Source organism: Taeniopygia guttata, chromosome 8 (assembly GCF_048771995.1).
Source record: "Taeniopygia guttata chromosome 8, bTaeGut7.mat, whole genome shotgun sequence".
NCBI lineage: Eukaryota > Metazoa > Chordata > Aves > Passeriformes > Estrildidae > Taeniopygia > Taeniopygia guttata.
Genome location: NC_133033.1, coordinates 10,150,700 through 10,166,027, shown reverse-complemented (window position 1 = coordinate 10,166,027; position 15,328 = coordinate 10,150,700). Strand labels below are relative to the sequence as shown.

At 56.0% G+C, this 15,328-nt stretch overlaps 2 protein-coding genes across 5 annotated transcripts in view; both read left to right on the top strand.

The window, feature by feature from the left end:
- Positions 1-259: 259 nt before the first annotated feature.
- KLF17 (KLF transcription factor 17) lies at positions 260-4,724 on the top strand. 3 transcript variants are annotated; one of them, XM_072932776.1, is made up of 3 exons: positions 260-1,360; positions 1,604-2,628; positions 3,363-3,453. In XM_072932776.1, exons 1-2 carry the CDS (start codon positions 1,235-1,237, stop codon positions 2,603-2,605), a joined length of 1,128 nt encoding a protein of 375 aa, XP_072788877.1. In that variant the 5' UTR covers positions 260-1,234; the 3' UTR covers positions 2,606-2,628; positions 3,363-3,453. The 3 variants fall into 3 exon arrangements, with proteins under 3 accessions (XP_072788877.1, XP_030134759.2, XP_030134760.2); XM_030278899.4 differs by having other exon boundaries at positions 992-1,360; positions 1,604-2,573; positions 3,363-4,724; XM_030278900.2 differs by having other exon boundaries at positions 1,082-1,327; positions 1,604-2,573; positions 3,363-4,724.
- Positions 4,725-10,128: 5,404 nt separating this feature from the next.
- The window catches only part of DMAP1 (DNA methyltransferase 1 associated protein 1), a 29,937-nt gene continuing 24,737 nt past the window's right edge, over positions 10,129-15,328 (top strand). Inside the window, exons 1-4 of one of the 2 annotated variants that reach the window (XM_030278894.4) lie at positions 10,129-10,250; positions 10,622-10,777; positions 13,373-13,464; positions 13,863-14,058. In XM_030278894.4, coding sequence (XP_030134754.1) covers positions 10,676-10,777; positions 13,373-13,464; positions 13,863-14,058 — 390 coding nt within the window. In that variant the 5' untranslated portion in view covers positions 10,129-10,250; positions 10,622-10,675. The other variant, XM_072933031.1, reaches the window with a different exon arrangement.

Here is a 15,328-nt window from a genome sequence, read left to right as displayed (position 1 = left end):
TGGATGGGGGCCAAACGGAGAAGATCTTGCTGTGAGCCGGACAGGGAGGCAGAGAGCCCCTGGGGAGGCCTGCCCAGTGTCCTGAGTCTCTGTGCCATCATCCAACGAGCCAGAATAGGGTGGGTGACTTGAGTGTCTCCTGCAAAGTGGGATAACCTGCTGTCCTTGTGTCCCCTGCCATGGGAAGCCCTCAGGACAGCACTGTCACAGGGGCTGCTCAGGGTGGGCATGGCGGGACAGCCGGCCCACGCCCCCCTGTGCCAGGGCGGTCAGAGACAGCTACAGCAGTGGTCCCTAGGGAGAGCAGACAAACGTGTCGCGGGGGCTGTGGGGCGAGATGAGGCGATGCCGGCAGGGTGCCAGTCCCCTACAGGGTTGCCGAGCGGTTATCTCGGCTCGCACACGCACCCTGCACGCAGCCAGATGCGAGCTGGTTCGCTCTGTGCCGCTGATTGCCTCACCGGCACAGCGGCGCGGGAGGACGCGGCTTCACGGGTGCGCTTACACGAAACGAATCGCGTGGGGGTGTGGGGGCAACCAGGGCTCGGCTATCTGGCTCATCTCCTATGGTGGCACAAGCACCCCTTTTGGGGACTACACCTTTCGCTCGCTGACGCGCTCGGTGTTCCCAGTGGCGAGTGTAGTGGCCGGCACAGTGGCTGAAATGCCTTTACCTGTACCTCTCCGGCACTGCGTCCACACAAGGTGCATGTGACAGAGCCATTGCCCCTGCCCCACTCGGGACAGGGTGCCGGGGGATCTCCGGCTCTGCCACCTACAGCCCCGCTCCCCGCTCGTCCGTGCGGGCAAGCCTTAAGGGCGCCGCTGCCCCGTTCACGGCGCGGGCAGGATTCTGGCCTCCGCGATCCACAACAGCAGCCTTGTCTGTTCTGCCCCGTGGCACAGTCGCACAGAGCAGGGCACAGCGGGACGCGGAGACCCCGCCGCTCTGTCCCGTCCGCTCCCGTCCCGCTCGGGACAGCGGCAGCCGCCGCCCCCCGCCCGCCGGGGCAGCCCCGCCAGAGGGGGCGTGTCTCGGGCTGCAGCAGAGCCAATGGCGAGCGGCGGCGGTGAATATCAATGAGGGCCGGACCAATGGGGGCGCAGCCATGCTGTTAACAGCTTAGGGGCGCGGGGCGGCGCAGAGCAGCGCTGCTGCCGCGGGGAGCGGAGCGGTGCCGGGCTCCGTGCTCCCCCTGCCCGCCCCGGCCCCGCTGCCTCGGCCCGGCTCGCCATGGCGGCGGCCGTGGACGAGAGCGCCCTGCCCTCTATCTCCACTTTCGCCAACTTGATGCCGCTAGAGGAGCGGCCCGCCGACATGCTCCACGTAAGCACCTGGCACCGGGGAGAGGGTGGCAAGGTGGGTACGGGACAGAGCGTTCCGGGCTGGGGCTCAGCCCGGCCGAGGAGTGGGGGGCGGGCCGCCTTCTCGCCGTCGGAGGGCGCCCCGAGGGCGGCGCAGCGCAGCCGGAGTGGTGCCGACCCGTCGGACGGGTTGGGGGGAGCCACCGCCCCGAGCGGGAGGCACGGGCCGCGGTGTTGGGGCAGCGAGTGCCGCCGATCGGCGTCTTCCCGCCGATCCTGACGCTTCGTTTTCCCGCAGAGGATGCTACAGCAGGATGGCCCCGCTGCCGTCAAGCGGGAAGAAGACGACTTGGGCAAGTTCGTGGACTTGGACTTCATCCTGGCGCACACCAGCAGTGGCGGGCAGGGGCCGACCGGCCCCAATTACCCCCTGCCCGAGACCCCCGAGAGCTGCGGCACCACCTACGACAGCGACGGCTCGTACTCCACGCCGGGCAAGTTCCCGGCGCCTTACCCCGACGGCCAGGGCCACAGCTACGTGGCTGAGCTGCTCACCCCGGACCTGCCCGGCCACTACGACCTACAGCGGAGGGAGTACACGGAGCTGCGGGTGCCCGGCGGCCCCCACCACCACCCTCACCCCCATCACCACCCGCCTCTCCACCCGGCCCTAGCCCGCCCGCTGCCCCTGGACCCCGCGCAGTCCTTCGGGCCCCGCATCAAGAAGGAGCAGCCGGAGGAGCGCGCCTGCATGCTGGGGATGTCCGCCGCCGAGTACCTGGGACCGGGCGGCGGCGAGCACAAGCCGCGCGTGGCGCCGGGTCCCGGGCCGGGACCGGTGCCGCCGCTGCCCTACCCGGGCTTCCCCCACGGCCGCTTGGGGCCCCCTGAGGAGCCGCTGCCCGGCGCCGATCCCCACCTCTTGGCCGACCTGCCGCCCCACTACGCCGTGGCCCCGCACCGCTATGCGCCCCACTTCGCCCCCCAGCCGCCACCGCAGTTTCATGGACATTTCAGTGTTTTCAGGGAGCCCCTGAAGGCGCCGGGCCCGGGCCCGGCGGGGCTGCCCGGGCTGCTGGTCACGCCGCCCAACTCCCCGGTGCTGGAGTACTTCCCGACCGGGGCTCCCCCCGAGGACTGCAAGCCCAAGCGCGGCCGCCGCTCGTGGGCGCGCAAGCGAACGGCCACGCACAACTGTGAATACCCGGGCTGCGGCAAGACCTACACCAAGAGCTCCCACCTCAAGGCGCACATGCGGACCCACACGGGTAAGGGCGCGCCGGGCTGGGGGCAGCACTGAGGGTCCCGGGCGGGGGTGCCGCGGTACGTGGTGAGAGCCGCGAGCGTGGTTCGGGGGCGTGAAGGGGCGTCGCGAGAGGTGACACGGGTGGGGAGGAAGTGTGTCGCGTGAGGAAGACCCCTGCGGAATAGGGAGCGCACGGTGGGTCGCCGTGGTGGGGCTGTGTGAGGGCACCCAGAGATACCCGTGTGGAGGCGTTCTGCGTGTAGGACAGGGGGCAACGGGGATGGCCCCCGAAGTGCTCAGAAGGACCTCCGTGGTGGGGCTGGGCAGGGACACATAAGGACCTAGGCATGTAGCGAGACCGCTCTTGTGGCACCTCCAGTTGCTGGTTTTGGGGCCCGGGGGAGCCTGAGGTAGGAGTTAGGGACATGGAGAAACCCACCACTTGGGCTAGGGACAAACGGGATGGGGAGACGGACTGGGGGGTTGTATGGTGAGAGCCTCTGGCCGAGCTGGGACAGGGCACATGGTGCCACCCCACAGCAGGGATGAGCAGGGGACCACCCACAGTTTAAAGTGAAGCAGGAGCACATAGGAGGGATGCTGTAATGGGGCAGGGATGCCCAGAAAACAGATCTTTGCATATGGGGAAGGGCAGAAAAATGGGGGACAGAAGGGGAAAGTTGAGCAGGCAGAGATGCGCAATGGACCTCCCATCTCCTTGAAAAGGGGGTGCTGGATAGGGTAGCACAGAACTGAAGGCATAGGGAGGGTGAGAACCTACAAGCCCACTGACACCCCCTCTCCTCTGCAGGCGAGAAGCCCTACCACTGCACCTGGGAAGGATGTGGCTGGAAATTTGCCCGCTCCGATGAGCTGACCCGCCACTACCGCAAGCACACAGGGCACCGGCCGTTCCAGTGTCACCTCTGCGAGCGGGCTTTCTCTCGCTCGGACCACCTCGCTCTCCACATGAAGCGGCACATGTGAGCAGCGGCTGCGGCCGGACTCGATGTCCCCGAAGCCAGCTCACGGTGTAAATAGTGTCGGGCCAGGGATGGCAGTGGGGAGCAGCCTGGCCACCCAGCCCTGTCCGCTTGTAGTTGATAACTAGTTTTCTCCTCCTGTTCCTGTGAGAGCTGGCCCAGCCAAGTGGTGGGGAAGGGCTGCTTTGGGGATGTATGTGGGGAGCAAAACTGCAAGAAACATGTGCCCAGGCATCACCACTCAGCTCCCCATGCCTGGTGGGTTCCCCGCAGCCAGGTACCCAGCGAGTGGGGAAGCTGCTGGTGCATAAGGGATCTGTACCCAGAACTCCTGGCTTGTATTTGGCATCAGCTTAATCTTCACCCAGATTCTGGCACACCCCTGGCTCTAGGAGCTATGGTGGCTGACTCTGGCTGCTTTTTGGCTGGAGAGCCATGCCAGTTGGGCATGTTGGTTGTGGTGCTGGGAAATGGGTTGCTGGTTGTCTCGGTTGTGATCATCAGAACAAACCTCCTGACCCAAAGCCCAGAGCGGATGGGGCGAGGGTGGGATTTTACTGGCTCATGGCTATAAAGGTTTGCAGGTGTTGGCAGCACAGCATCACCTTGCACAGAGGACAGGGATGCTCCTGTCACCAGCCTGGGACCCCACTGGGCAGTCCAGCCCTGGCCATTCCCAATTTTCCACTCAAGAGCCAAAATGCCTCTCCTGGCTCTTGTCTGCTTTATTTTGTCTTGTTCTTCCCCTCAGGATGACACCAGGTACTGCTGCAGCTGCCTTCCCCATGCTGCTTTTAAAAATTTAGTATGTAAAGGACAGTGAGTTCAGCTATGAATGCCCAGGTCTCTGCTATACTTGAAATTTTTGTAGAGGGGGGGGACAAAAAGGAAAGCTCAAAAGAAAATGAGTCTTTTTATGTGCAGCTTCTGCAAAGCAAGTTGTAAATTAAACAAAGCAGTAATATATAATGTTTCTGGTTTTTTTTAATATATTTTCTTCCAGCTGGGAATACAGATGAGTCTCAGCTTTGGGAAGTGCACTGTTCCCGTCTGTGTATATTGTTAATTAACATTTCTCTGCTTGGGCACGTTAGGTCTCTTGCACTCTGAAATGTTACTTTTCTTTATATGCAAACTGTTGAAATATTGTGATCTGCTGTATAATAAATAAACAAGACGTAAACATGAAAGAGCCAGGAGAGTTTACTTTAAGGGTTTCTTCTAAGAGGAGAGGGTGAGGCTGAGCTTGTTTGTCAGTAAATATTTACATCGATGTTCATTTCTGCTTAAGTTAGCTGCGGAGGATCGATGGGGAACGCCCAAGCCTCGGCATCTGAGTAGCATCTCCTGTGCAACAGCTCTTGAGTCACCCCACTTCCCTGTGCCTCAGTTTCCCTAATCTGCAGATGGGGCAATTGCGGCACTGGGATGGTGTGACTGGTCCTGCGGTGAGTCATCTCCAAGGAGAATGGCAGCCGAAACTCAGCTGAGAGCCTTGCTGGTCCTGAATTCTTCCTGAGCAGTCCTGTCCCGCTGTGCCTCACAGTGGAAGCTCTGCAGTACTGGCCTTGCGGTCACAACCAGGAGGGAAATTGGTGTCAGCTGCCTGGTCCTGGGTGCTGTCCCTGCTGTCCTCCTGGGGATGGCCTGGCAGCTTGGCGGGGTTCAGGTGCGGAGGTTTCCCTGCGTTAATAGGTGGTGACTCAGCACAAGCATGCTGGCAGGTCCCGGAGCTCAGCAAGCAGGTCTGGCTCCATCCCTCCCTCCCTCCCACAGCTGATTACCTGTGATGCACGAATCCCTCTGAAGGCAGGAACTTGTCCAGACCTGACACCATGCTGGCAGTGCAGGGAGCACACAGGCTCTATGATGCCCTGGCACAGGGTGGTGGTGGCAGTGGCTCCTTCCTCCTGTGCTCATCTCTGCAACTCCCAGTGGCTGGTCAGGGCTGCAGTGTGCCCTGGGGCTGCTTGTCCTGCAAGTGGAAGTGGGATGTAGATGGGCTGATCCCACTCTTTCCTGCTTAGATGGGAATGGCAGAGCAGGTCTGATAGTCCCCTGAGGAGTGGCTAATATTTTGGTGTTGAGCTCTTTGTTCTGGGACCAGCACCCACCCTTGTGGTCTGCCCCCGAGCAGGTACAAAAGCATGGGTGATTCCAGGCAGGGTGGCAGCAGCTTGGGACATCATGTTCTGCCTGTAGGCCTGACATCAGGACCGTGGGGCTGCATCCACAGGTATCACAGATCCATCAGGCTCGATCACTTGTCCTTTTCACTGCTGCCCCCACCCTCTGCTTGCCCCACTTTCTGAGAGATGCTTGTGCAGGGGTGACTGTGCTGGGACACATGTGGCCTGTGATGAGATGCTGGGGATATCTTCTTCCTGGGACCACCAGAACCCGAGGACGAGGCTACAATGCCAGGGGATAGCTGGGGCAAAACTTCTGCCTCTTCCTTGGAAACTTGTTCAAAACGTCACATGGAGGGAGAGGGAAAGGTGTGGGCTGTTTGAATTAGCGATGAGTCAGGCTGGCAAAGCCAGATGGGGAGAGTGCGTGCCTGCCTGTTTGTGTGCGTATAAGTAATCTCTGGCTTTGTGTTTTTATTATGATTATTATTTTTATTTCCAGGGGAACGATGAATTTCTCCAACCATCCTGTCCCACTGGAAAGGCTGGCTCTGCTGTCCTGTCCTCCCTAAGCATCCTGGGAGCTGGAGTGACAGTTCACGGCTGTTTTGAGGTTCAGCTCTGAGATCAGAGCACAAACCTGTTCTTTCTCGCCTTTCATCACTGCTGTGCCAGGGCAGGAGTGAGGTCCGGCTCTGCTGCCACTACCTCCACAGGGAGGCAAGAGCAGGGGAAGGTGCTTTGGCTCCTCCAAACGGAGCTGCTCCGGGTTTGCTCCCCAGTGCCTGGGGCAAGGCACTCCCTTGAGGCACATAATGGGACATGGCAGTCAAATGGACCAGCATGGCTGGGGAGGAGTGGCTGTAGTGGAAAAGACAATTACGGTTAATTTGTTGTTAATAAAAAACACCCTCTTCCAATTGCCTGGGCCAGGACACACTCTCCATTGCAGGAGGTAGGCCAGTCCTCTCCCCAGCAAAACCTGCCCTGCAAATAGATGAGGGCAGCAAGAAAACACCTTTGGCAGCACTGAGGGAGGCACGGCTGGGGTGCAATCCCTGTGGTGTCCGCACCTGCAGAACACTAAGCTAGGCCATGTCTCACTCCCTTCCTTTTCCACCTTGCTCACTCCCTGTCTAAAAGGAGCCTGGAAACTGTGCAGCTGTCCCTGAAACCTCGGTAACTCTTTAAGCCCCATGGTTTTGGGGTACAGCTGACCTGGTCCAATGAGGAGGCAAGGGAGTAAAGAAAGGAGTAAGGTATGGAGAAACACCTCCCAGCAGAAGTGTGAGTCATGGCCACAGTGTGGCCTGGCATCTGCCAATTGGAGCAGGGCCCTGGGGTCTCCAGAGCTGGAGAGGGGTCTTCAGAGCTGGAGCTGAAAGAGAAGCTTGAGTGGGTTTCTGTTGTCTGGGGCTGACCGAGCTCATGGGGATTCCCCTATGCTACAGTCAACAGATCCCACAGCTGGGCTGGCATTGTTGATCCACAGGGAGAAGGAGTGTTGCAGATCTGAGGGCTCCTTAGGCAGGGCTTAACCTTTGTGATGCTGTGGTCCATGGGGACAGCATGGAGCTGGGGAGGGGACAAAAGTGCTGTGGGTGGGATGCAGCCTGGGTGCTCCAGGGTGGGAGGATAGTTTGGACAGACTGACACAGACCATTCCTCACCACGAGGCTGGAGCTTGGGTCCCCAGGACCAAGCTGAAGTCTCCCATCGGAGAAGCAGTAGGAAGTGTCCCATTCCTGCCATGGGGGGAAGGTCCAGCAACCAGTCCCTGTGTCCATGCTGCTTGGGGTGGGCCAGGTGCCACGATAACGGGGCTGTGGCTGTCACCGCACCCTTAGGAAACATTTGGCTTCAGGCACCTGAACCCACGGGGAAGCGATAACTCCCGCCTCGCTTGCCCTGCCTGGACCCACACCTGCCGCTGTTGTGCCTTAGTCACACACCGAGAGTTTTTCCACTGCCGGGCCCCAGATAACCTTCTCCTGCCCCACTGGCCACAGTGTTTGCACTTGTCCTCCTCCGCTGGTGCCAGGCTGGGAGACACACACACCCTGAGCCCTGGTCAGGAAGGCACGCACACCCCTGGCCTGGGGCCACCTTTGGTCATGCCTGGCAGCCAGGGCATGGTAAAGGGCCTGAGGTGCATCCTTCCCCAGCGCCCTGAGGTGGGTGAGGAGCTGGCCTGGAGGGGGCCTTCCTGCCAGGGCTAAATGTGGGGGCACATCTCTCCCCCAGGTGCTTGGTGGCAGATCGGTACCCTGGACATCCCTGGTTTCCAGGACAGCTGGAGGTGGGTGATGGCGTTGCAGTGACAGGACAGTGATGCCAGAGTCAGAGGGCACAGAAACACAGGGCTCCCCGTCCCTGCTGGCTTTCCCTGATTCCCACCATTCCCTTGCTACTCCCTGTGCCCTGGCGAGGCAGGACCCCGGTGGTCAGGTCTGGGCACAGCCCCAGTACAGGACTCTCATGATGGACCAGGTACGTGACTCAGCTTTGCAGCACTTCCCCTTTGCCCTGTGCTAGCTTTGCGATGCAGTGGTCATTAGCAATAACTCCGGGCCAGAAACAGTAACTGCAGCCCCCCCTGAAGCAGTGCTAATTGCTCCGCTGATGAGACCATTAGCGGGAGCACCCAGTTAATGTGTTTCACATTACAGGTCCATACAGCTCCAGGTGGGATAAGCTCCCGAGGCTCACCGAGGTGTGGGGGAGGCAGGCCAACAAGTGGGAGATATAATCAAAAAAATGCACTGAATGGTCCCATCTGTCGCAAGGCTTTATTTTTGGAACTGGTTTTTGTTTTCTTTAAATACCGTTTTAACAGGATGAACGGACTGCGAACAACCGAACAATCCGCCACGAGTGGCAAAAAGAGAGGCCCCATTTTTGGTTTTGCAAAGCTCTCCATGGAGCCGCAGTGTCAGGCTGGCCAGGCAGGCAGAGTCTGCAAAAGTTGGGAAAGCCTTGTCTCCTTCTGCAAGCTCATCTTGGGGGAGTGTGGAGCTCGCTACCAGGCCCGCTGTGGCAAGAGAGCAAAGAAATGTGCTAGAAATTATTAGCAGCGTCCAAACACACTGACGGAGGAGGACTTTGTTAGATGAGGCAGAGCTGAGAACAAATAGGGCAGGGAAAACCTCAGGATCAGGAAGGGTGCTAGAAGCTGGTAGTGTGGAAAGGAGTAGAAAAGGGATTAAATGATTTCTGGGGACAACAGATGGTACTCTGGAGGTGTCACCAGTTTCCATTGTGGCACACTGGCATTATTCGGGCCCTGATACAGAGGTGATGTGCCAATCCTCGTGGGAAGGGCTCACCAGCAGGATGGTGGTTACTTCAGTACAGCCTGGCTGGCATTGAGGGATTCTGTGCAAGAGCTCTTCTCCGTTCAGCTCATCCCAGGGCTGCAAGGAGAAGAGATTCCCCTCAGAGGCAGCCCCTCTCCTGGGCTATCCAAGGTGGCTGTCAGATCCCAGTGCATCTCTGTGCCCTGTGCAGAAACCATCTGCTTCAGGCAAACCTCTGCCAGGCAGACTTGCCCTGCCTCGATCTCGCAGGAAGGCGATTTCTCCAAGTCCCTCCTGGCACCGCACCACTGTTTTCTCCCCTTTCCTTGTCCCTCCATCTCTTCCCACAGGGAAGAGGAAACAGGACACTCTTATGATAAAACTTTCACTGCGGGCTGCCTGATGTGAGCGCTGCAGTGCGGAGCACACGAAGCTGTGGCACACGAAGCCGTGGCACACAAGGCTGTGGCACACGGGGCTGTGGCACACGAAGCTGTGGCACACGGGGCTGTGGCACACGGGGCTGTAGCACACGGGGCTGTGGCACACGAGGCTGTGGCACACGAAGCTGTGGCACGCAAGGCTGTGGCACACGAAGCTGTGGCACACGGGGCTGTGGCACACGGGGCTGTGGCACACGGGGCCGTGGCACACGAATCTGTGGCACACGAATCTGTGGCACACGAAGCTGTGGCACATGAAGCTGTGGCACACGAAGCAGCTGGGCCGAGCAGCCCGAGCGTGCCATGAGGCGTGCGGGGCACTGCGCTGGCCCCGGCTCGGCTGTGTGGAGAACAGGACAGGGCAAAGCCGAAAGGAGACGGCAAAACTCCTGATGATCTCTGCAGGAAACCATGCTCAGCCCCGGGAGCAGGGAGAGCGGGGACCCATCCCAGAGCCCCGCGGGAAGGGGTGAGGGCAGCCGGGGCCGCCTCCCCCACACGGGCCGGGCTCGGAGCCGCCGCCGGGCGCGGCGGTGCTGCCACCTGCTGGCGCGGGAGCGAGCTGCGCCCGCAGCGGGCCGTGCGCCCTGAGCGGGGCCAGGCGTGCCGGGGCCCGGCTGCGGCCGGGCGCTGCCACGGGGCCGCGGGGAGAGCGGCGCCGGCCGCCTCGGGCCGGGCGGCCACGGCTGCCGCCAGCAGCGGGATTCGAACCCGTAACCATCACCGCCGCCTGGTGCTTCCCCCAAAGCGCTCCGGGCACTTCCGGGCGCCTGTTGGCGGGAGCGGAAGCGGCGCTGGCCGGGCCGCCGTGTTTGCCGCACGTCCCGGTGGCCGCGGAGCCGGCGCCGGTGGGTGCGCGGGGCCGCTCGCAGCGCGGCGGCCGCGGTCGTGCGGGGAGCGCTGTGCCTCGCACACCCTCCCGCAGCCCTCCCGGGATCCCCCCGCGGGGCCGCGGGCCGCGGGCGCGGCGTGCGGAACCCCCGGGACCCGCCGGGTGCAAGGCCCCGTTGTTGGGCCTGGCGGGGGGATGGGAGGCGGCCGAGGGGGGTGTGTGTCCATGTAGATATAAGTGTGCGAGTGTGCGTGTGCGTGTGTACGCGTGTGTGTGCGCAGATATACGTGCGGGTACGTGTATACACGCGCACCCACGCGTGTCTGCATGAGTCCGGGACACCCCCGCGGGAGTTAACCCCCGACCCCCGGTTTCCCACCCTCCCAGAGCTGGAGGGGACGGACAGGACGGCGCAGAGAAGGGCAGAGGGCAGGCGGAGACATGGCGACGGGGGCAGATGTACGGGACATCCTGGAGCTGGGAGGCGTGGAGTCAGAGAACACGGGCACCATCAACAAAAAGGACATCATCAACTCGGATAAGGTGAACTGCAGTGCCCCAAGGGGCTGCGGCGTGATTTCTGGGCACTCACTGAGCTTGCATGTGGTGTTTGGGGTCAGTGTTGGAAGAAAAGATGGAATTAAGCGTGTACCTTCTTAGTTACCTGTGCCATGGCATCTGGTGTGGGATTTAAGCTGGAGCTGTGTAAGCCGTGTCCTGCTGAGCTGGGCCAGGCCCTAGGACATTCCCAGCTGTCTCTAAAACTCTCATTTTGTGAAGTATCTAGCCCCAAAGCAAATGGAAATAATATAACACAGTCTTGTTTTAAAAGAAAGAAAATATTGTCTGACTCGACTGAATGACAGAAGTCTTCCCACCTGTGTGGGGAAGGTGTGTGGCTGGGGTTTGGGACAACTGGGATGCATTGCCTGGGGGAATGTGGCAAGTTAGTAAGCTCTGTTAAGGATGTGTGACGTGATGTGCTGCATTCTATGTGGTAATGTGCTACAGTATCTTGTTGTCTTCTGTGTTTTAAATTTGGGCAAAGTCACGGGTGTCCCATGTTTTGCAAGGTACTCCTAAGGTCAGCTTAGGAGTAGTTATGAGATGTGGAGGTGCTTTGAAATGAGCCCAGGGAGCTCTCTGGTACAGAGATGGTCTGTTTTGAAGTAAAGCCTGCATATTTGGGGAAAAAATCAAAACAAAACTAAACATACACAACTACCCCATCCCTAAAAGCACCTCTGGCTGTCATTGTTTGCCTCCACTGAAATGTTTGTCTGTGAGGAGAAGCACTGTGGTTTCAGTGCCTTGCTAAGGCACACAGTATAATTGATGTAATGGAAAACCAGTGAGTTTCAGTCATTTGCAGGCTGAAATGTTGGAATTGCTGGGTATGGACTGTGTTGGTGAACAGTGTCTGGTGAGCAGCTTGATGGCTGGATTCAGCCTGCAGTGTTTCCACTGAGTGTTTGGATTGTGAGTTCTTTGATTGAGGTGTGTGTGTGTGCTAGGCAGCAGAGAGCCAAAGGAGTACTGGCTGTCTCTTTGGAGCAGGGACCAAGATGGTTTTCTCCTCAAGTTTACTGTAGTGGGAAGAGAGAGGAAGGGAAGGTGCAGGGAAAGGTTTTGGGAGGTGTGCACGAAGCCACTTGAACCAAACATTCTGAATTTCTACAAAGTACAGAAATGAAGCCAAACCAAAGGTGTAAGCTGTTATCACATGGAGAGTGCAAAGTTGCTAATAACAGTGCAGCTCCCACTCAGGAAATAGATCTGTTCTCAATTAGAAAAGAAACAGATTGATGTCTTGAAATCAGAAGAGAACCATGAAGTACTTTCCAGTCCATTAGTGACTGAGAATGTTAAAATAAAAATTACTAGGCATAAAAACATTTAAATCAGCATGACCAAGTAATTTGTTCTCAACTCCTAAAAGAGCTGGCTGAGCTGATCTCTGGCCTGCTGATATTAACTTTTAATAAATCTGGGAACTTTGGGGGAATTCCAGAAGCCTGTGTTCATACAGGGTGTGTGGTGACCGGGTCACTGCCTTGGTTGGCCTTACATTGCTGCTGGGCAAAGTGATGGGCACACTAGGAGAAAGTTGCTTGATTGAGGATGAAAAGGTGCTGATATAATGCGTGTCTGTCATGAAGTTTTATGGAAAGTAGTTGTACTCCAAGATGATAGGGACTTATTTTTTCAGTGGAATCTTGAATTTGCTTGATAAAGGTGACTGTATGGATTTAGCACAATTTATGATGCAATGTTAATTTTACTACTGAAAAATATTCTGATGTAAAATTTGGTAGTGATCTAGTAAGCAGGTACATAATAGTAGTGTCTGGGGTGGTAGTTACAAATATGGTACAGTTAGAATAAATGCTCAGTAAACTTTTCCCTCTTAAATAAAGTGTAAGTTCTTAGTGTGGCTGTTACTGTGCCTACCTGAATCCAAAGCTGATCACCTGATACAGTTGATTACTGATAAACTTGTATATGGGTATGAGTTGGACTGTGTCTTAGAAACCATCAGTTCTGTCAAGGGTTTAGGGGCCAGGTTGAGTTGTGTACACTGAATTCCTCTTATGAAGAAACTGTCAAAAATTGTTTGCTGTGTAAATGGGAGAGCACAGCTGGGACCAGAAAACTTTGGTAGGTGACACTGTGGGTTTTGCCAAGGGGGTACTGCAAGGGTGGAATTACAGATGGTAAAAACTGAAGCTGCTGCAGAGCAAAGGGACAAAAACTATAAAAATCTAGGAAGACATTTGTTACTTGAAAAGGTAGAGAATCATGTTGTTAAATGCGTTAGTATCTCTGAGGGAGGACAGCGCTTGCTTAGTAAGAAAAAAATTAGTGCACCAGTCCCTGCAATCTACAGCCAGATGTTCAGCTTGGAATTCAAGTGTTATCAGCAGGAGCAAATGTGGGTACTGGTGAGCCCTATCACTGAAAGTGGGTACATTTTGTCTGTCAGTGTCTTCCAGCAGGAATACGCACTTTCTTGGAGAAATTCAAGGTGTCTAAAACCAGATAAAAGTAAAAACCATCACAGGGCATCGGGTTATACAATTTTAATGTTCCCTCAGGAATTTCTACCCCTGAATCTAAAGTGCAATTTTTTTGTTTCAGAAAAAATCCAAGAAATCTTCGGAGACATTGACGTTTAAGAGGCCAGAAGGAATGCACCGAGAAGTTTATGCACTTCTCTATTCTGACAAAAAGTAAGAGCACATGGTCATCTGGGCAGGTTGTGGGGTGGCCTGAGCCTTTTCTGGCAGGGCAACATCCTATTGAAACCAGGGGCAGTCTCGCTTCCCAGATTGATTCCCCTTTGTGCTCAGCCCATGCTTGTGCCCTTTTCTTAGTCATGAACAGTGTCTGTTTTCTCTCTTCTAAATTTGAGGGGTTTGCTTGATACAGGAAATGAATTAGATACAGGCAAAATTGTCTAATGCCGACAAACCAGTGCTCTTAGCCTTTGTATCTAATTCTTTCTTGATCTCAGCTGGGAATAGCACCTGCTTTTATATCTGCAAAAAGAGTTCTGAGCCTGAAATCTCTTTGGGTTTGTCTTGGACTGCTCCTTGCGTCTCATCACCAGCACTTTCCTCCACCACAGGGATGCACCTCCGCTGCTGCCAAGTGATACGACTCAGGGTTATCGAACAGTCAAAGCAAAACTGGGCTCCAAGAAAGTCCGGCCTTGGAAGTGGATGCCTTTCACCAACCCAGCGAGGAAAGATGGAGCAATGTTCTACCACTGGAGGAGGGCAGCAGAGGAAGGGAAGGATTACCCTTTTGCCAGATTTAATAAAGTAAGTGGGAGCACTTTCAAACAAAAGCATATAAACAGCAGCTGGAAAATACCCTTCAGTCAGTTTCTTGGCTGTCCAGACAGGAAGTTGATTCTTTCAACACATGAAGGCTGAGTTAGATTTGGTAATTGCATTTTGAATTGCAGTGTGACCTGCAGCCATGTGACCATGGACTGATGTCTCCAAATCATTCAGGCAAAGCAGGCTTTGTATGTGGTCAGAGCTTGGTAGAGACCCCAGTGTTTCAGGTGTGCAGTCATGGATTTGGTGAGGAGAACTCATGATACCTTCCTCTGTTCCTGACCAACACCCTCCCCCTGATTACAGGCTCAGGGTAGTAAAAGGTATTCTATTCTGAGTGTGACATAAAAGTCAGAAATCTTGCTATTTTGCTCATTATGAAAAAAATGGCTTGAGCTGCCTGGCCAAAAAGGTGGCTAGCAGCCTCTTGGCCAGATTCCAGCACAGATGCTGAATTACTTTGCGTTCCCTCTGAAATTGCTCTCCTGGTATCAGTGTGGTGCAGTCCCCTGTTCTTTGCATCTTACATTAAATTGTCACAATGTGTTGTTGTAATCTCCCGCTGTCTTTTGTCCCAGATGTATCTGCTTTGAGTGGCTGTGCCTTTTATGTGTATGCACAAAGAAAACTACATCAAGATTTATACTTCAAAGTCAGGACCTCCAAAGTTAGGAAGGAGCGGAGTTAGGGTGCTTCCATAATGTAATTTAACTCCCTTCATGATGCAAATATGAAAGAGTGAGCAAACCGTGTGCTAACGTGATTCCACAAAAGCTCTGCTTGTGTGTAACCGTATACAATATTTTAAGTTTGTAACCCACAGAGCATCAGCTCTAACAAAGCTTGGCTTCCTGCAGAGTTAAGTGGTTGGTTGACCTTATATGTTAGAAGGCTCAGGCTCTGACTGATGCTTTTGCTGTAGCTGGGACATTGGTAAGAGCCTCCTGTGGTATCTCTTCTCTGATGTCTGGGGTGGAAGTCTGAAGTATGACTCACTTAGTCGAGGCACCTACCTAGCTGTCTGAGTGAAACTTTGTGAGGCTAATTGTCTCTAAGACTCTACTGCTGGAACTGGTTTTGGCTGAGTTCAACTGAGTTTATCAGAGGGGGCCACACATCACATCTGGGTGTTTTAATTACATGATTCTCGTTGCCTTAACTTTATCAGGTACTGTGAACTGACAGACAGAAGAGCCTTCAGCAAGGCTGTAACCTTTAGATTAGTGGTACAGACCTCTGCCATCTGCAA